Source organism: Coregonus lavaretus, assembly GCF_964263955.1.
Source record: "Coregonus lavaretus genome assembly, chromosome: 12".
Classification (NCBI taxonomy): Eukaryota; Metazoa; Chordata; class Actinopteri; order Salmoniformes; family Salmonidae; genus Coregonus; species Coregonus lavaretus.
Window position 1 is genome coordinate 48813877 of NC_139999.1, and position 21632 is coordinate 48835508.

At 42.7% G+C, this 21632-nt stretch overlaps 1 protein-coding gene across 1 annotated transcript in view; it reads right to left on the minus strand.

Moving 5' to 3' along the window:
- Positions 1–540: 540 nt before the first annotated feature.
- LOC311138871 (MICOS complex subunit mic25-like) overlaps positions 541–21632 on the minus strand; it is a 64407-nt gene continuing 43315 nt past the window's right edge. Inside the window, exons 6-7 of the mRNA XM_084173665.1 lie at positions 20399–20596; positions 541–653 (exon numbers count right to left, since the gene is read on the minus strand). Coding sequence (XP_084029791.1) covers positions 630–653; positions 20399–20596 — 222 coding nt within the window. The 3' untranslated portion in view covers positions 541–629. The remainder of the gene's footprint in view (positions 654–20398; positions 20597–21632) is intronic.

The window sequence follows — 21632 nt, forward strand, 5'->3', positions numbered from 1 at the left end:
CAGAATAATCACTGTCCTACATCCTAATTATAAAAGCTGACTATTTCTTAGCTACTAACTAATCTTCCATAAATCTTTTAAACTAATCCCCCCCCCCCACACACACACACACACACACAGTCTCCCTTGGTATCTCCATGGAGTTGGCTTAAGGATGCCAGCTGTTTAATGAAACCATGAGCACCGTGCAATCAAGCATCGTGGGTAGGGGGCACCCCGAGTGTGGGGCATTAACGTCAGGAGGTGCAGAGCGACAAAGAGCCATCTTCAATCTTATTTTGTCAGGATTGGAGGGATTTATTTGAGCCCTGAAGGATGTGCCAGTGCAATTTCAAAATAAATCAAGACAATGCACTACAGACGACAAATCAAGATAATACACTCCAAAACAAGGACATGGAAAAAGGGAGAGAAGGCATGCGGTAGGTATAGTGGTAGATAGGTATAGTGGTAGGTAGGTAGGTAGGTAGGTAGGTAGTGCTGGATTGAGCCCGAGTGGAGTTGGGCCCAGTTGGGTTAGCTTAGACAGAAAATGGAGGGTGATTTCAAGTGATGGGGGGAAGATGGATGTGCTGCTCTCATTCTCCTCCCCCGCGTCTTCCTTCTCTTCTTTGGTTTCTTGTTCTTTCTCAACCGTGGTTTATCAGCAGGTTCTGTGGACAAAGCACAGCAAGTGACTGTCAATCATTCAGTCTATAGACATGGGCAAAGACACATGCAAAATGTTATCATACTCACAATCTCACAATGTACTTACACGCTCATTCAAACTGTAACAAATTGTAGCCCTCCCTCCGTCCCTTACACACTCCCTCACTCCCTCTAACAGGAGGATGCTACATAGGTGTTCCGCCAAGACAAAATAATAATAATGAGTAATGACTACGTCGACCCACACACAGACACCACACACACTCTACACAGTACAACACATAGCCAATGAAAAATAGGTGGGTAAACGCTGATCGCTGTTCACGGTGAGTAAAGTAACGCTCCCTATGCTTTGAGTGCATTTTCATGCAAACGGTCGGTAAACGTTCATGCAAAAAAAAAAAAAAGTGTATAAACGCATTTACCCTCCACTACATATGAGCTACTGTATACTCAACCTATCCATAGTCAACCCCTAGACCCTACCCCCATGTACTTGGGTACTTCTGAAAGAAAACATGTAAGTCATATGGTGAAAATGAAAATTCCACCTTGCCCATCAAAGGTGGGAGCTATAGCCTTATTGCTAGCACCTATCCAATCATTTTTTAGACTTATCTGATAATAGGTACAGTCACAGGCTGATAGGCAATGGCGCACACAGTCACACACACACACTCTTCACTGACTCACTGGCCTTTCTCTCTGAAAAACTAAACTAATAGAAAGGAATATCTGTCTTCGCTATTCTGCACTAACAACAGCTTCTCTCAGAATCAGTCAGTCAGTCGCCAGCAAGCCATCCAGCCAGTCAGTCAGTCAGATTAGGGCTGTGGCGGTCACGAAATTTCGTCAGCCGGTGATTGTCAAGCAAATAACTATCGGTCTCACGGTAGTTGACCGTTAATTAACATAAACACGTTTAGCATCTCCTGGCTTCCACACATAGCCTACAAGCCACTGATGCAGACCTTTGGAACATCTACATTTTAAAAAGTCTAATAAATCCATGTAATATAGCCTACACCTTCACAATAAATCCATTATTTATTTTAGACAGATCTAAAGAAGCATGATATGAAGAAAATGTAGTCTATTTCAGAAGAACAGAATAGCATACTCTGAGTTGTCCTTATGTTAGGTCCTGATCTGGCTACGCCAAATGGCTGTGGGCTACACTAGTTCATTTAGCAGACAAGATCTGCTTAGAATTCCGTGGCATTGTTTTATAGTATGAAGAATACAATTGAACAAAGCTGAATAAAATAGAAAGGATATTTTCTCCAAACGATTTGAGGGAGTGCGCACATGCGGCTATTCTGTGTTGAGCGGTTAACAAAGAAATAGGTATTCCTACATGCTTCATTTAAAGAAATTAATGTAACTTTAGTTGTTCTACAAACGTTGGGCTATATGTTTAGATTTTTAATACATTGTAAGGCTGCATGATGCAACTCTAATGATGATTTGAAAAAAGTCGCTTGAAAGGCATGAGCTCTGCTTTGTTTTTTTGCGCAGGCTATACACACTACATCAGTCACTCATTCACAATTTGACAAGCACATGATAATGCCTAGTATTTCACGGCGGCATCCCTTTGTGTGGTCGTAATGCACCCTAATAAAATCCTTGCCTTTTGCGACTAGTGGCCGTTGTGCCCTTCTCCCTGAGTGCTTGCCACTCCGAATCACCTCTCACATGGCTCTCCATCACGTGATCGGGTCTTTCTCACAAGTGAAGACCGACACATCAGGGATGCAAAGGATATTTCACTTCATCATCCCCTTTGTGTGGCCATAATGCACCCTAAAACATCCATGCCTTTTGCTGCCCTTCTCCCTGAGTGCTGCCTGAAGCACCTCTCATCTCACTCACACGGTTCTCCATCATGTGATTGGGTCTTTCTCACAGGCTACAAGTGAAGACAGATACATCGGGGACGCAACTGCGCGCATCCTTATCCAATTCCGAGGTGCATATTGAAGATATTGGAAGAACTGTCCACATTTACTTTTCGTCAGCCAACAAGTAGGCCTAATGAACAGCAAAAGCACTAGCCTATGTCAATCTACTATCCCGCATAGTACAAAAGTCGACCTGTTCTATTCTGTGCAATAAATACATATTCCAAACATAGTCTGGGACAGTTGTTGGATGCGATAGATCCTAAATGAATACAACAACTAGCATTAAAAAAAAACGTTTTTACGCAATATGGCTGACGCAACAGATCAGAACATTTAGCTTAAAATTTTGATAAATTATTATGCTATTTATTCACATTATAAGTGCAGCAATGCGCACATGGTAGTAGGCTATAAGTGCGAATGTTCCATTAGCGGAAAACACCATTATCAAAAGTGACTGCAAGATGGCCGGAGAAGATGGCTGCCGTTTTACAGCCCTCTAACCAATTGTACTATTATGTGTGTTTTTCCGCGTTATTTGTAATTTATTTTGTACATAATGTTTCTGCCATCGTCTCTTATAACCAAAAAGAGCTTCTGGATATCAGGACAGCGATTACTCACCTCGTATTGGACGAAGATTTTTTCTTCAACGAGGCGGCCGCGAAGGATATTATACAGACACCCGACAAGGCCCAAATCCCCGTCATTCGCGTGAGGAAGAGACGGAGATATCGCGGATGAAGATCGGGGTGCCTTGTAAGGATCCGACGGCGAGCGAGTAAACTGCCTCTTCCATCAATCCTATTAGCCAACGTTCAATCTTTTGAAAATAAAATGGACGATTTAAGATTACGGTTATCCTACCAACGGGACTTTAAAAACTGTAATATCTTATGTTTCACGGAGTCGTGGCTGAACGACAACAATGATAACATTCAGCTAGCGGGCTAAACGCTACATCGGCAGGACAGAACGGCCGACTCCGGTAAGACAAGGGGTGGCGGTCTGTGTATATTTGTAAACAACAGCTGGTGCACAAAATCAAATACTAAGGAAGTCTCGAGGTTTTGCTCGCCTGAGGTAGAGTATCTTATGATAAGCTGTAGACCACACTATTTACCAAGAGAGTTTTCATCTATATTTTTCATAGCTGTCTATTTACCACCACAAACCAATGCTGGCATTAAGATTGCACTGAATGAGTTGTACAAGGCCATTAATCAACAGGAAAACGCTCATCCAGATGCAGCGCTCCTAGTGGCCGGGGACTTTAATGCAGGGAAACTTAAATCCGTTCTACCTAATTTCTACCAGCATGTTAAATGTGCAACCAGAGGGAAAAAAACTCTAGACCACCTTTACTCCACACACAGAGACGCATACAAAGCTCTCCCTCGCCCTCCATTTGGCAAATCTGACCATAACTCTATCATCCTGATTCCTGCTTATAAGCAAAAACTAAAGCAGGAAGCACCAGTGACTCGGTTAATAAAAAAGTGGTCAGATGACGCAGATGCTAAGCTACAGGACTGTTTTGCTAGCACAGACTGGAACATGTTCCGGGATTCTTCAGACAGCATTGAGGAGTACACCACATCAGTCACTGGCTTCATCAATAAGTGCATCGATGATGTCGTCCCCACAGTGACCGTACGTACATACCCCAACCAGAAGCCATGGATTACAGGAAACATCCGCACTGAGCTAAAGGGTAGAGCTGCCGCTTTCAAGGAACGGGACTCTAACCCGGACGCTTATAAGAAATCCCGCTATGACCTCCGACGAACCATCAAACAGGCAAAGAGTCAATACAGGTCTAAGATTGAATCATACTACACTGGCTCTGACGCTCGTCGGATGTGGCAGGGCTTGAAAACTATTACAGACTACAAAGGGAAGCACAGCCGCGAGCTGCCCAGTGACACAAGCCTACCAGACGAGCTAAACCACTTCTATGCTCGCTTCGAGGCAAGCAACACTGAAGCATGCATGAGAGCACCAGCTGTTCCGGATGACTTTGTGATCACGCTCTCCGTAGCCGATGTGAGTTAGACTTTTAAGCAGGTCAACATTCACAAGGCCGCAGGGCCAGACGGATTACCAGGACGTGTACTCCTAGCATGTGCTGACCAACTGGCAAGTGTCTTCACTGACATTTTCAACATGTCCCTGACTGAGTCTGTAATACCAACATGTTTCAAGCAGACCACCATAGTCCCCGTGCCCAAGGACTCTAAGATAACCTGCCTAAATGACTACCGACCCGTAGCACTGACGTCTGTAGCCATGAAGTGCTTTGAAAGGCTGGTCATGGCTCACATCAACAGCATTATCCCAGAAACCCTAGACCCACTCCAATTTGCATACCGCCCCAACAGATCCACAGATGATGCAATCTCTATCGCACTCCACACTGCCCTTTCCCACCTGGACAAGAGGAACACCTACGTGAGAATGCTATTCATTGACTACAGCTCAGCATTCAACACCATAGTGCCCTCTAAGCTCATCACTAAGCTAAGGATCCTGGGACTAAACACCTCCCTCTGCAACTGGATCCTGGACTTCCTGACGGGCCACCCCCAGGTGGTAAGGGTAGGTAACAACACATCTGCCACACTGATCCTCAACACGGGGGCCCCTCAGGGGTGCGTGCTCAGTCCCCTCCTGTACTCTCTGTTCACCCATGACTGCATGGCCAGGCACGACTCCAACACCATCATTAAGTTTGCCGACGACACAACAGTGGTAGGCCTGATCACCGACAACGATGAGACAGCCTATAGGGAGGAGGTCAGAGATCTGGCCGTGTGGTGCCAGGACAACAACCTCTCCCTCAACGTGACCAAGACAAAGGAGATGATTGTGGACTACAGGAAAAAAAATAGGACTGAGCACGCCCCCATTCTCATAGACGGGGCTGTAGTGGAACAGGTTGAGAGCTTCAAGTTCCTTGGTGTCCACATCACCAACGAACTATCATGGTCCAAACACACCAAGACAGTCGTGAAGAGGGCACGACAAAGCCTATTCCCCCTCAGGAGACTGAAAAGATTTGGCATGGGTCCTCAGATCCTCAAAAAATTCTACAGCTGCACCATCGAGAGCATCCTGACTGGTTGCATCACCGCCTGGTATGGCAACTGCTTGGCCTCCGACCACAAGGCACTACAGAGGGTAGTGCGTACGGCCCAGTACATCACTGGGGCAAAGCTTCCTGCCATCCAGGACCTCTATACCAGGCGGTGTCAGAGGAAGGCCCTCAAAATTGTCAAAGACTCCAGCCACCCTAGTCATAGACTGTTCTCTCTGCTACCGCACGGCAAGCGGTACCGGAGTGCCAAGTCTAGGTCCAAAAGACTTCTCAACAGCTTCTACCCCCAAGCCACAAGACTCCTGAACAGCTAATCATGGCTACCCGGACTATTTGCACTGCCCCCCCACCCCATCCTTTTTACGCTGCTGCTACTCTGTTAAGTATTTATGCATAGTCACTTTAACTCTACCCACATGTACATATTACCTCAACTACCTCAACTAGCCGGTGCCCCCGCACACTGACTCTGCAACGGTACCCCCCTGTATATATAGCCTCCCTACTGTCACTTTATTTTACTTCTGCTCTTTTTTTTCTCAACACTTTTTTGTTGTTGTTGTTTTATTCTTACTTTTTTTGTCTAAAATAAATGCACTGTTGGTTAAGGGCTGTAAGTAAGCATTTCACTGTAATGTCTGCACCTGTTGTATTCGGCGCATGTGACCAATAAAATTTGATTTGATTTGATTTGATCAAAACATATAGGCCTATGGGCTAGGCTACATGAGGTGTGTGACTATGATTAGAAAAAAATCACCAAAAAAAGGCATTGTTTCTTATGCTGGGCATCATTCACAAGTGATAATATATAATTCACAAGTGATAAGCTAATATTGTCACCCATCAGACTATTATTGATTTAATCTTGTCTTTACATATACTAAATAATATATGTGTGAAATTTGTTTTGACTTAGAATGGATTATCATGCACCTGTATCGAAACAGGGGTAGCAGGAAAAAATACATGTCATCTCTGCACTTAAATAGCGAATGGAGGACGATTTTCCCGTGGTTCATTTTCATGCCAGCCAGGTAGGCTATACTCCTGTTATAAATATATGCAATGTGCTTAATATTAGGAAAGTTGAGAAATAAATATAGTAGGCCTAGGCTATAGAAAGCTGATGGGATCCTCCTCTTTTTAGTAGAGGCCATCACTCGGTTTTCTCGTGCAATTGCATAGCCTATAGAACTGTTGCGCAACATGAGCTCATGGGCTCTCATGATGTGTTTGATTAGATCTTCAATGACATTTGCATTGATGTCAGAGTGATTAGAGGGATAATAGAGTGCTGAGTACCAGGCAGTTAGCAAGTTTGGTAGGCTACTAATGACCAGCAGCAGCATCAGAACTTGGAGAAGCCTAATTACTGTGACTAAATGGTCACGTGGAATTGACTGCCTTCATGACTCATGACCGCCGGTGTGGCGGTAATATGGTCACCGCAATAGCCTGAAGTCAGATAGTAATTTATTAATTCAGTCAGTCAATTAGCCAATCTGCCAGATAGTCAGTCAGTCACATACTCATTCAGGAAATAGTCAGTCATTTAGTGAATCAGATATTAAGTCAATTATACACTTGTAATCAGTTAGTGAATCAGATACTAGGCAAGTTACATATTCAGTCAGTTACCGTTAGTAAGTCATCAATTAAATCAAATGGTAGAAGTTAACAGTACTGAATAACATGTTAAGATAAAACCATTCACAGTGCTTTGAACTCTACCACAACAGTTGGTTACATTACTGTGGGAAGAGAGAGAGACCATCAGGCCATTCACACATGTAAAGGTGACCTTGGCTGCAGTCAAAATGACTGGAGACAGTGATGATGATGACAGATGAAAAGGAGACGCCACACATCCCATTGGCTGAAGCGTGTGTTTGTGTGTGTGTGTGTGTGTAAGCCAATTTATGCTTGATCTGAAAATGTGGTTGGAGGCTCCGTATGGAGGGTGTGACGCAATTGTGGAGCCTCTGGAGGCATGCAGAGGCCAAATTGAGCTCCTTACCGCATCGCTGTGCGCCTCCCAAATCTTGTAAAAATGTGGAGTGCTCCTACTTCTGCAATGCCCCGACTTCTGCAGAGGCCGTATCGCAGTAAATGCTCTACGGCCACTGCAGACGTCGGATTGGCCATGCATAGGACTGTTGTGGTGACCGTATTATCGCCACACCGGCGGTCACGAGTCACGAAGGCAGTCAAATTTCACGTGACCGTTTAGTCATGGTAATTAGGCTTCTCCAAGCTCTGATGCTGCATTAGTATCCTACCAAACTTGCTAACTGCCTGGTACTCAGCACTCTATTGTCCCTCTAATCACTCTGACATCAATGCAAATGTTTTCGAAAATCTAATCAAACACTTCATGAGAGCCCATGAGCTCATGTTGCGCACCATTTCTATAGGCTATGCAGTTGCGCGAGAAAACAGAGTGATGGCCTCTATTAAAAAGAGGAAGATCACATCAGCTTTCTATAGGCTAGGCCTACTATATTTATTTCTCAACTTTCCTAATAATAAGCAAATATTAAGCACATTGATTCTCTTTATAACAGGAGTATAGCCTACCTGGCTGGCATGAAAATGAACCACAGGAAAAGCATCCTCCATTCGCTATTTAAGTGCAGAGATGACATGTATTTTTTCCCCTGCCCCTGTTTCGAGACAGGTGCATGATAATGGTCCATTCTAGATCAAAACAAATTTCATACATATATTATTTAGTATATGTAAAGACAAGATTAAATCAAGAATAGTCTGATGGTTGACAATATTAGCCTATCACTTGTGAATGATATATTATCACTTGTGAATGATGCCCAGCTTAATGCAAGAAACAATGCCTTTTTCTTTGTTGACTTGTTCGTATCATAGTCACACACCTCATTTAACCTAGCCCATAGGCCTTTATGTTTTGATAAGGTTTGTATCACAACTAAAGTGGCCAAATAACTTCTTAAAATTACGCACATTAATCAGCTTTACAAGGGGTGTAGAGTCTAACTACCATACATAAGCAGCGCGTGAGTTTCAAGTTTGGGGAAGATCATTTTCACCATAGAAATGCACCTTTATAATAAAAGCATCACATGCATTATGGTATTTGCGGTCACTTTTGATACTGGTGTTTTCCCCTAATGGAACATTCATGCTTATAGACTACTGCCGTGTGTGCATTGCTGCGCTTATAATGTGAAGAAATAGCCTAATAGTTTATAAACATTTTAAGCTAAACGTTCTGATCTGTTGCCTCATTATGTAAAAAAGTATTTTTGATGCTAGTGGTTATATTCATTTGGGATCTATCGCATCCCACAACTGTCCCAGACTATGTTTGGAATATTTATTTCTCGCAAAGTATAGGTCAACTTTTGTACTATGGGGGATAGTAGATTGACATAGGCTAGTGCTTTTGCTGGTCGTTAGGCCTACGAAAAGTAAATGTGGACAGTTCTTCCAATATGTTCAATATGCACCTCAGAATTGGATAAGGACTTGCGCAGTTGCGTCCCCGATGTGTCTGTCTTCACTTGTAGCCTGTGAGAAAGACCTGATCACATGATGGAGAGCCGTGTGAGTGAGATGAGAGGTGCTTCAGGCAGCACTCAGGGAGAAGGGCAGCCAAAGGCATGGATTGTTTTAGGGTGCATTATGGCCACACAAAGGGGATGATGAAGTGAAATATCCTTTCTATTTTATTCAGCTTTGTTCAATTGTATTCTTCATGCTATAAAATAATATAAAATGCCACAGAATTCTAAGCAAATCTTGTCTGCTAAATGAACTAGTGCAGCCCACAGCCATATGGCATAGCCAGATCAGAACCTAACATAAGGACAACTCAGAATATGTTCTTTTGAAATAGACTACATTTTCTTCATTTCATGTTTCTTTAGTCCTGTCTAAAATAAATAATGGATTTATTGTGATGGTGTAGGCTATATTACATGGATTTATTGGACTTTCTAAAATGTAGATGTTCCAAAGGTCTGAATCAGTGGCTTGTAGGCTATGTGTGGAAGCCAGGAGATGCTAAATGTGTTTATGTTAATACAGATCCTTTTAGCGTTTGCGTGTCTGTCTGTGTGTGCGTGCATGCGTGAGTGTGCTTCATCACCATCCTACAGTCACACAGATTATCATCACCCATCTAAAGGAATGGACCTGAACACATGACATGCAATTACCCGACTGAGAATCATACATTAAGGAGATGGCTGTTCATTGGTTTCAGTATGGATTACATACTGTCGTGGTGTGACTGATAGAGTGTGTGTGTGTGTGTGTGTGTGCGTGTGCTTTTGTGTGTGTGTGTATTGGCTTGAGTGTTCTATTGTGCTCCTTGTCCTGAACGGGGCTGAATTCATCATATGAGTGGCGACAGACAGACAGGCACTCTCTCTTTTCCACTCCTCTGTCTTTTTCCTCTGTCATTGTGCTGTATTAATACCATCTGAAACCCATGAGAGACAAACAGTAACAGCAAACCTAGTCCACTTATTTCTGTTACATACAGTGGGCTCCAAAATTACTGGCACCCCTGACTGGCAATGCACCAACAATACTTTAAAAAAATATAAACAATATAATTATAGAGATAAACTCAAAATACCAACATGTGAGAAATACTGTACTATATTAATGTTCCAATGGAACCAACCAACTACTACTACAAAATAAATGTCACCAAAATTATTATATATATAATATATATATTATTGGCACTCCTCATTTAGTACTTAGTGCAACCACCTCTGGCAAGGATAACAGCAATGTTTGACAAGGGTAAGAAACACATTTGGAGGGATTTTGAACCATTCCTCTATGCAGATCCTTTCAAGATCCTTCACATTATTGGGTTTGCGCGTATCAACTGCCCTCTTTAACTCAGCCCACACATTTTTGATTGGATTGATTGATTGGATCCGGCGACTGAGATGGCCATGGCAGAACATTGATTTTGTTGTCACAGAACCATTTCTGTGTGGAACTTGAGGTATGTTTTGGGTCATTGTCTTGTTGGAATGTCCACCTACAGCCAAGTCCCAGCCTTCTGGCAGAGGCAACCAGATTGTCAGCCAAAATTGCCTGATACTTGGTGCAATTCATTATGCCATCAATCTTAACCAGTGCCCCTGGACCTCTGGAATTAAAACAGCCCCAAAACATCACTGACCCACCACCATATTTCACTGTGGGTATGAGGTGCCTCTCCTTGATGCATCTCTGTTTCGACGCCAAACATGCCGATGCTGTATCTGACCAAAACGTTCCATTTTGGTCTCATCTGACCAGAGCACCTTCTTCCAGTCATAATGTAAATGACATTTGGCAAACTCAAAGCGCTTGCGTCTGTGTCTTGGGGTCAGAAAGGGCTTTCTTCTGGCAACCCTTCCAAAGAGCCTGTGGTTGTGGAGGTGGCGTCTGATGGTGCTTTTTGAAACCTGGTGACCCCAAGACACCACCAAGTCCTACAATTCTTTCACAGTGATTCTAGGGGGCAAAATGCATTTGCGTCCTCTACCCGTGAGGTTTTCAACTGTTCCATATCTTTTAAAATGTTTTATAATTGCCCTAACAGTGCTCGGTGCTAAACATTTTAGCCATTTTGGGGGTGTTTTTGTATGTTTTAAGCTCGTAGTCTAGTTGTACTACCTAACAGCACAGTGACATGATGTTGTAGTGACCTACTCGCATTTGTAGAGAAACTTGTCTTTGTAAATACTCCTGGAGATCGGAGCCATTACCAGATTTATGAAGGTCTACAACCATCTGTCTCTTTTGAACTGGCAGTTCTTTTGTTTTCTTCATGGTGTTGGATGACAAAGGGATATTCCATGCGTGTTACCTCATTTTTATTCCCTAGTGAAACAGGAAGTGATGTAATGGCTCAACATAGTTCCTTAAGACTTAGATAAACTTTAATTTTGATAGATGTTATTTACAATAATCTTTAAGGGTGCCATTAATTGTGAAAACTTCATTTGGAGGACATTGATTTTTAATTCAATCAATAAATGATTTTGGTGGGTTCCATTGGAACATTAATATAGTACAGTATTTCTCACATGTTGGTATTTTGAGTTTCTCTATAATTATATTGTTTATATTTTTTAAAGTATTGTTTGTGCATTGCCAGTCAGGGGTGCCAGTAATTTTGGAGCCCACTGTATAAAGGGGCTTGGTATAAGGGGGCACTGTCTGCAATCTGTTGGCCATTTGTATCCTGTAGTGTTTATACACAGGCGCACACGCATGGATGCATCTAGAGATACGAATAAAATGGTTAAATTACGAGCCGAGTTGGCAACCTTCCCGCTAGCCATGATTGGCTGAGATAATGAGTGGGCTGGACATGCCAAGAAATCGAGTTTTGAAATCAGTGGAATTAGAGTATGATAGCTAAGGAGATAGAGAAAACACCTGTCTCTGGATTACATCTTCAAACTAAGGGCAACCATGGCATCCGTGACAGAGAGGGAGAAGCGTCCATCCATGAATACGGGTAAGATAGTCTAGCTAGCTACATTTTCAGATATTACACATTTCTAATTTTGTCAGAAAATTGTTTTCATTTCAAGTTAGCTAGGTAACTTTAGCTGGCTGGCTCGCTAGCTAACGTTACGTGTATGATCTGTGTAGTAATATTATTCGTATCTCAGAGCGATTTGCTTTGCTAGTTATAGCCTAATGTTAGCTAGCTAACATTGAACCTGGTTGGTTAGCTACCTGCAGATTCATGCAGGGTAGTAACGTCATGAGTTGGGATTATGGTTCATTGTTTAGCTAGCCAGCTACATGTCTTAACAAAAGACTCCACAATGCAAGTAACAATTTCAATAGAATGTTCATGATGTCAATGCAACAACTGTTGATAGACATAGCTCTGGCTATCTACTCCGATGTCAGAGCACTCTCGTCTGAGTGTGCCAGAGCGCAGAATAACTGACGAATTTACGAACGCTCAACACTCGTTGAATATCCAGCAACACAGCAACACAGTTGCAGTCACAAACGTTCTGGATAACATAAAAACAGCCTAACCAGCTCTGCTAGGGCGAGTAAAATGGTCAGAGTGAGCTGTTCTCTCATTTGTGTCTGGAAGTAGCTAGCAAGCTAGCCAACGTTAGCCAGTTAGCTTGGGTGATTGACTGCTGCTGTTAGGACAGAATGCTCGGATCAACCCTACTCATCAGCCAGAGCGTCCGCGCTGAACGCTCCGAGAGCGAAACGCTCTGAATTTACGAACTGACAATCTGACAACACTCTGAGTTTACAGGCGGGGCTATAGTTTAAGAGGGTGTGAACAATACTGAATGGGTGTACAAAGAAGAGCTCTCCAGTGGGTGTACCAAAACATTCAAAGGCCATTTTCTCAAAAGTGAGGTTACAAGTTTATCAACTTTCAAAGCAGAATTACTTTCCCATTGTTCCTCAACTGTAGTATATGATATACCATTTTCTAGCCCTGAGTTTTTTTATCCAATGTAAAAAACACAATTTCAAATTTTGCTACATCAGACCGAATCGAGCCGGTCGGTCACATATGTAGTTTAAGAAAAATTGTATCATAAAGGAACAACCACATCTATACCTACAGTCACCCTTGAATAACCTCATAGGCAACACTAACATAAAGCTATTCCGGAAATCCACAGAATCTCAAGGTCTCAACTCGCCACTCTCTTTTTATTCAACATCTATTCAGAAGTCCAGCTCACTTTCCTCCACCCTCACTTACTTTCATCTTTCTCTTTATTTAATCAGCCGAGGGCAGAGGTTTCTAAATGGGTGGGAGCCACTGGTGAGTTGTGTACAAATATTATTGGCTCATGGCTAAAGTCTGGCCCTATTCAATCAGACCAGCTATTCAGGTTACCTGGATGAGGCAAAAATGGTGGGTCGCAACGCAAACACAAAGAGACGCGTGTGCCCACACACACACCTGCAAGAGAATGTTCATATCCCCATAACTGTGACGTCTACACCATCCCCACCCCTGAATAACGCCAATTATTCTACATGCTAGTTCCGGCGTCCCACTTGCCCACCTAATGACAGTAGATACTGAGTGGCACTGGGAAACCCACTTACCCAGCTCCATACTACAGAGACACTCACGTTCGGTAAACTGTGTTGAAACGCTGTGTTCAGGAGAGAGGTGAAGGGTTAAGTGTGTGAAATAGACTGAGACGTTACCACCTGCAGCTGATGGGGTTTCAGATGCCTCACCGATAGAATTAGCATGCTTCATACGTGTTGTTTATGGTAGCCTTTGACTATGGAGGAGTTTTGCACACCTCTTGCTAAAGTTATGATTTTAAAAGGATGTTCTGGAATATGAGTTTTACTTTGCAGAGGTTGAGGCACGTGCACAAATATGCACAAACGCACGCACATGCACACACACCTGCCACAACCATCCTTGGGCAAGGTAAAACCAATACAGAGAAGAAAAACTGCACCTCTCCTACTGACACATAAAATAAGAACAACATACAAGACGCCTCCCCCCCAGCTTTCAGACAAGCGACGAGGAGACAAAAGACATGGCCGCTCTAGGGTTCATGTGAGGAAGAAACGATAAGCCACCGCCTTGGTCCACTGACATTTCCCTGTGACCCGCACCATGAGAAGGTCCCATATGCATGACAATGACCGACCGAAGGGAAGGTGACAGGAGGTAAGACGGGAAACTCTTGAAATGGTGGGCACATGAAGGGTCGTCACAGGATTGCCCGCTCTATCTTTTGTGGATGGAACGGAGAGAGGAGGGGACGGAGGAGGAAAGGGGGACAAGCACCTCATCATCACAGGTCTGTGACATAAAAGAGCACAGTGACAGGAAATGGGATGGACAGAGAGATGGAGAGAAAGATATGCGTAGAGAAAGGCATAAATACACAATTTGAGATCGTTACAGACATCGGACAGGCAAGCAGAAGCAGACAGACAGACAGACCAGACCAGCCCGACAGAATGAACTCAAAGAGGTCCACAGAATGGAGGAAACATCAATCAGACAAAGAGATGAAAAATAAGCATTTATTTTGTAGTAAGCCTCCTTTCAGCATGCCTCACAGTGAAGAAAGAGGCCACTTTAAAATATCTTCACAAACACTCCAAAGTAAAATTATCAAAAGAGCTCCAAAGCTGTCTGGAAAAGTTTTCAATGCTGAGAGAGCTTGGGTGTCGAGCGATATATTGTTGCCCACCACAAAAGCAGAAGATTGCTGTGTACAACGTTGCTGTTTCTCTCTAGTTGGATACATTTTGCTGAAAACAGTGCACTCTATGCAATATTTTTTATTTTTCTAGCACTTTAGCAAAAATAAAATAAAAAGTTAGTTTATTAAAACAACCTGATACGTCTACAACTCGTTTTTGTAACTCACTATCTGTATCACCAACAAAATGGCTGCCGCACATCACCCAATTGGGATCCACACTTTGTAGACACCAACTAGCTGACGCAGCTTGGCAGCCTTTTTGTGCCAGAATGCTCATCGCATATTGAGTTGGACAGGTGAGAAGTTTTTGGAACCCATTTCCAAAAAGGGATGATTAGATGGCATTGGTTTAAATGAGAGGGCTCAGATTAAGAATTTGGCTGGGGCAATTCATTTAACACCCCAAGTCTTTCCAACATAAGAATTGCTGCAGGTACGTTAATTGGCTGAAGACAGCTAGGACATCAATACAAGTTCTGTTCTGTAACACAGCACCATTTGCACCACAGTGTCCCCATCACAAAAACTGGTGAATGGAAAATGTAATTGAATTGGAGGGAACATTGACCTCTACCCAGCTACACCAGCAACCAATTAAGCCTCAGTGTTTATTTGGATAGCCTTCTAGGAGGGGTTTGAATGCTTAAACTATCAACAGAATATATGTTTGATTTGTTGGCAAGCAACAACTTTTCAGAGAACCATGGCTTTGCTCAGTATTTAGCTTATCACCATTCACCTGGAGGTGGAATACTGTTGATGAAAAATATGAACATCATTGCAAATAATGCCAGCAGAGCCCTGGCCCTGAAACTGAACCCCGAGGAACACCTTTTCCAACTTTTTTGAGGTAATTGTGCACTTGTTGACCTGGTAACTGCCGAAGAAAGGTAGAGTGGAAGATTTTCACTATCTTAGCTGACAACTTTGTTGCATGTGCTGTCACCATTTGATAGACAGTCTGTGCATAGTTAGTTCAGCATATACATCTTCTGTGGAGGACTATAAAAATAAAGTGTAACCATGAAAAAACAAAACAATGTATGCACTCACTAACTGTAAGTCGCTCTGGATAAGAGCGTCTGCTAAATGACTAATACATTTTTTTTTTTATATATATAAATAAAAGAATACAGCAGTTCTCCACTTGATCCCCCATCCAAGCATTAACCATGCCTGGTAGCCCGGGATGAGTCAGCAGTGTTTATTTCGTCAACAAAAATAGTGACAAAAATATTAGTCAAACACCTATTTTTCAGTGGCAATTGACGAGACTCTACCTGACTAAATAGACCCACAACAAACTACAACTAAACAAAAAATATTTTTCATTTCAGTTGACTAAAACGAGATGAGACAAAATTATCTCTGTGCAATATCTATGTAGGCTGAATTAGGAATTTACATGGCAGATAATTGTTATACAGTAATATATATATATATTATTATTACATATGTTTGTCATATTTCTGCTGTTGGGAAGAGAATAGGATGTTATGCAGAAACATGTGTTGGTAGGACATGGCTATGGTCTGTGGACATGGAAGTCAATGATTTATGTCTACTATAGGTTGATTAAGTGATAATGCCCGAGAAGCCGGTGTTTGGAGGATATATTAGCAAAGGTGTTGTTAGGCCTGAGACGAAGTTGAGGGCTGGCAAACCGTGCCAATATATCCTCCAAACACCGGCTTCGAAGGGCATTATCACTTTTATACAACGGGTTACCAACATATTCAAATAATGATTGACATATTTTCATAAAAAACGTTATTTTGATTAATTTATTCATACTATTTCATCCTTCCACAAGATATAGTGTCACGATCGTTTAAAGACTGGTCGAACCAAGGCGCAGCGTGATAAGCGTACATGTTTATTTACACAAATAAACACACGACAAAAACAACAAACGATACGTGAAGTCTTAAGGTACACACAACAAACCTATACGGCACAAGATCCCACAACCCACTAGTGCCAACAGGCTACCTAAGTATGGTCCCCAATCAGAGACAACGAGCTACAGCTGCCTCTGATTGGGAACCACACCGGCCAACATAGATCTAAACGATCTAGAACTAAACATAGAAAAACACAACATAGAAACTACACACCCTGACTCAACATTTAAGAGTCCCCAGAGCTAGGGCGTGACATATAGTCCCGACACAAATATAGGGTTGCTACCCAAGCCGGCTGGTCATTCATTCTATCGGTTCAGTTGCTAGAGACGCAACCCAGTTGTTCAGTCTTTTTGTTCTGTATCTATGGACGCAACCCAGTCGTTCGTTCTAAATGTTCCATTGCCATACTGGCTGGCAATGTTCTTATCCCTTGCTTGCTAGCTAGCCAACTACAGCTAACTTACAGTCACGTCAAAAAGATGCAGACAGAATAACAGCAAAGTAGCAGCATTTGCATTTGTTTAAGCTGTTTTCTAGAGAGATTTATTTGGATACATCTATAACAATGAGCTAATGAGGTGCGATTTCGCCTGGCATAGAAAATGTGCTCTTTTGTCAGGACACTGTTATTCAGAAGAGCTAGCCAACAACACAGCTAACACAATCACTTCAAACTGAAGCTGGAAAGACTGCAAACTAGCTGCACTTCGTTTTGTTGTACCTTTTTTCAATTTACATTTCTTTGTATATATCCATAAAAATGATGCCAGCTGATTCATGATTTTGACTGGCTGAGAAACGCTGCTTGACTGTTTGTCTCGTCCCGACTCCCAACATGTTCATTACTATGGGACAGCTGGAGATCGAATTTGAATATTGAAACAGTGTTGCAAATGTCAGAGAGACAGACAGCAAGGTTTATACAAATCTCCGCTGTTGAAAACTAAATGTTAGTCTAAAAGAAATGTGAGATAATGTCTCGATGCTTTTTATAGTGGAGATCAAGTTTATAAATTGCTTGGCTGGGCTGATGAGACAGAGTAAATAGGCATTTTAACGTCCTAGATTTAGCCGGTGGTAACTTGTGGAATAGACACCGGATGGAATGTGGATTTAACCAATCAGCATTCAGGATTAGATATAATGAGACAATACAAATGTGATGTGACTAAAATGAAAGGGCATTTAGTTGACTAAAATGGCCCACTGTTTTTGACAATAACTAGACGAAATCATAATTCAAATGACAAAAATGTGACTAAAACAATTATATTTTAGTCAAAATGACTAAAACTAGACAAAATAAAAAAAATTATACTGTGTGTCAGGGGGGCCTCCGACTGCCCACTCATTTGTCTTCATTAAGACAGACTGATGAGCAACTGTCAGAGGCATCTTTAATAGACCTCCCGCCCTTTCATCTCTCCTTCTATTCCTCCATCCCTTCTTCCTCCCAGGTTCCCACTGCTTCTCTTTTTTCCCTTTCCATCTTCATTACCTTCCTTTCAATACAGACCTGCTATTTCTTTCTCCCCTGACTTGTATATACTTTGTTCCAAATGCCACTGATCCCCCAGAAAATCATTATTTCCTCCACTCAATCACTTGCTATCCTCTTCCAAAAATGGATGAGAACGCAAGGGAGCTACCATCGGCAATGAAGATGGCCCAACTCAGGCATTACGCCATGTTGAAAATGGGGACAATTGGGTCTAAAGCTGAATGGCAGCTTGGTTACCCCAGGGGCCTGAGAGCCTGCACCTTAGCTCAGCGAACACGATAGCTTTAGCTAGCATACGCTGCTGAACCATTCAAATGAATGAGAACAGGAGACAGACTTATGAACCTAGCCTAGCCAAGGCGTAATGAGAATGTCTTGGTGGGTAGTGGAGCGAATCGGAGCTAATGCACTCACTAATGTGACAAAGTGTGGCGGGATACACAGCGGAAGAGGTTTTTATCAGGAGGGACGGATGGAGGGAGGGAAGGGGAGGAGAAGAGATTGATGAAAAGTGACAGAGGCAAGGAGGTCCAAGAAATGGTGGATCAGAGCTGGAGGACAAGTTGGGAAGGTGAGAAGGAGAGGAAATGGAGAACGACAGAGAAGAGGGAGAGTGAGAGAGAGATGATATGCAATGCAACATTGCTCTGAACTATTAAAACTTTGTATTAAGCCACAAACTTTGACAACACGCAGTAACAGTATTCTGCTGTGTAGTTCAGTTTAGAATATCAACATAGAAATCACTCTTATCTTCTCCCTAACCAAGGCATACATCCCCATAACATAACATCTGGGCTTACTCCACTGTCCAGATTGGTGAAAACCCCATCCATCTCCCATTACGATATGGTGAGTCAGTGAGTGAGTGGTTGGGATGAGAATCTCTACTTTTTCTCCCACAAGGGTCGTGTGGGCGCCAAGCCAATTCCTATTGGCTAACAGCCAGATAGGACGCCAGCAGCCAAGCTTTCAGTGCCAATACTCCTCCGCTCACTCATTCCCTCTTTCACTCATTCCATGAGGTGAGACAGAGTCAGAGACAGAGATTTCATCTTTGATTAGGGTTGAGGCCTCTCTCTCGATCTTAATTTCCCTCACTCTCTCTTTCACTTTCTTTCTCTCTCTGGTTCAATGTTATGCCAGATTGAATCGGAATTAAACTAGCGCCTTGTGTTAAACAGAAAACAGCATGCTTCTACTCCTTCAAAACACTCAATAACACAAACACACACACAGCCACACACACAGCCTTTTCACAAATACAACTACTCTCATCTCAATATCCAGAATGGGTCTTTTAATACAAGCTAAAAATGACTGATTGCCTTTTTTTTGTGTGCTATTCTTTGCTTTATTGTCAGTTTAAACTGTCAAAGGCAGTTTAAATGTGTCAAATGTTGTTTGTTTCTTTTATCTTTTTTCTGGAAGTAAATCAGTGTTTTTCAGTTCCAATAATAATGTGCAAATTGGTAGATTCATTATTTGGTTTTGATGGAAAGAAGTGGAGATATGAGCACTTTGAGGATGAACGCAATGTTGAAATGCTTTCTGAATAGCATTGGCTGAGAAAAGAATGCATTTCAAAAGCACAGAGTGCCAAAATGGATTTTACCATGCTAATAGCAGTGTCATTTCACTATCAAATTGTTCCAAAACACAGAGCACAGTTGGAGACTTCGAAGCGGCACATTAAAAATTGCTCAAATGATGCAAATCCATTTAAAGTAAACGATAAAGCGGCTTATTCATGAAGTTAATCGATTTGGTAAAATGTTGTTTTGATAATGCCTGTACCACAGTTCATTGTACTGACATGCTCTGTATTGACAATGCATCTCTAAGCTTTAACAACACTCCCAGTATTCAATAGTGTAACGCAACATTGGAAAACGCAACTAAAGAAACACTTCTTGGATTTTTAGGGAAAGGCACACTACGAAAGCATGATTTTATAATTGTTTGAAACATACATGGATAGAAAAGAGCTGATACACACAACCCTCCAGTGCATGCATACGCACAGCTGAAGTGCACCCCCCTCCACACACACAAACACCCCCCACGTCCCCGACCCACACACTGTTGCGTACCTTCTTGGCGGCTTGGATGCAGTCCATGTACTCCTTGGCCACGGTGGAGCAGTGGAGGGTCTGCTGTTGGTTCTCTCTGTAACAGTGTAACACCTGGGCCTGCAGCTCAGGACAGATAGACACCGCAGGTCTGGGCCTGCATGGGAAGACACAGGGACAGGGAGGGAGTAAGTGCCCTGTGTGGCTCAGTTGATAAGACTGTGGCACTAGCAATGGCAGGGTTGTGGGTTTGATTCCCGCTGAGGTCACATACACTGAGTGTACAAAACAGTATAGAGAGAAAGTGGAGTCGCAATTCAACGGCTCAGACACGAGACGTATGTGGCAAGGTCTACAGACAATCACGGACTACAAAAGGAAAACCAGCCACGTCGCCGACACCGACGTCTCGCTTCCAGACAAGCTAAACACCTTCTTCGCCCGCTTTGAGGATAACACAGTGCCACTGATGAGGCCCATTACCAAGGACTGTGGCCTCTCCTTCTCCGTGGCCGACGTGATTAAGACATTTAAGCATGTTAACCCCCGCAAGGCTGCCGGCCCAGACAGCATCCCTAGCCGCGTCCTCAAAGCATGCGCAGATCAGCAGGCTGGTGTGTTTATGGACATATTCAATCTCTCCCTTTCCCAGTCTGCTGTTCCCACATGCTTCAAGATGGCCACCATTGTTCCTGTACCCAAGAAAGCAAAGGTAACTGAACTAAATGACTATCGCCTTGTAGCACTCACCTCTGTCATCATGAAGTGCTTTGAGAGACTAGTCAAGGATCATATCACCTCTACCTTACCTGTCACCCTAGACCCACTTCAATTTGCTTAACGCCCCGATAGAACCACAGACGATGCAATCGCCATCACACTGCACACTGCCCTATCCCATCTGGACAAGAGGTTGGAGAGGTTGGTGCCATTGTGGAGAGGTTGGAGTCTGTTTGATTGAGTGTGTGGACAGGTGTCTTTTATACAGGTAACGAGTTCAAGCAGGTGCAGTTAATACAGGTAATGAGTGGAGAACAGAAGGGCTTCTTAAAGAAAATCTAACAGGTCTGTGAGAGCCGGAATTCTTACTGGTTGGTAGGTGATCAAATACTTATGTCATGCAATAAAATGCAAATTAATTTCTTAAAAATCATACAATGTGATTTTCTGGATTTTTGTTTTAGATTCCGTCTCTCGCAGTTGAAGTGTACCTATGATAAAAATTACAGACCTCTACATGCTTTGTAAGTAGGAA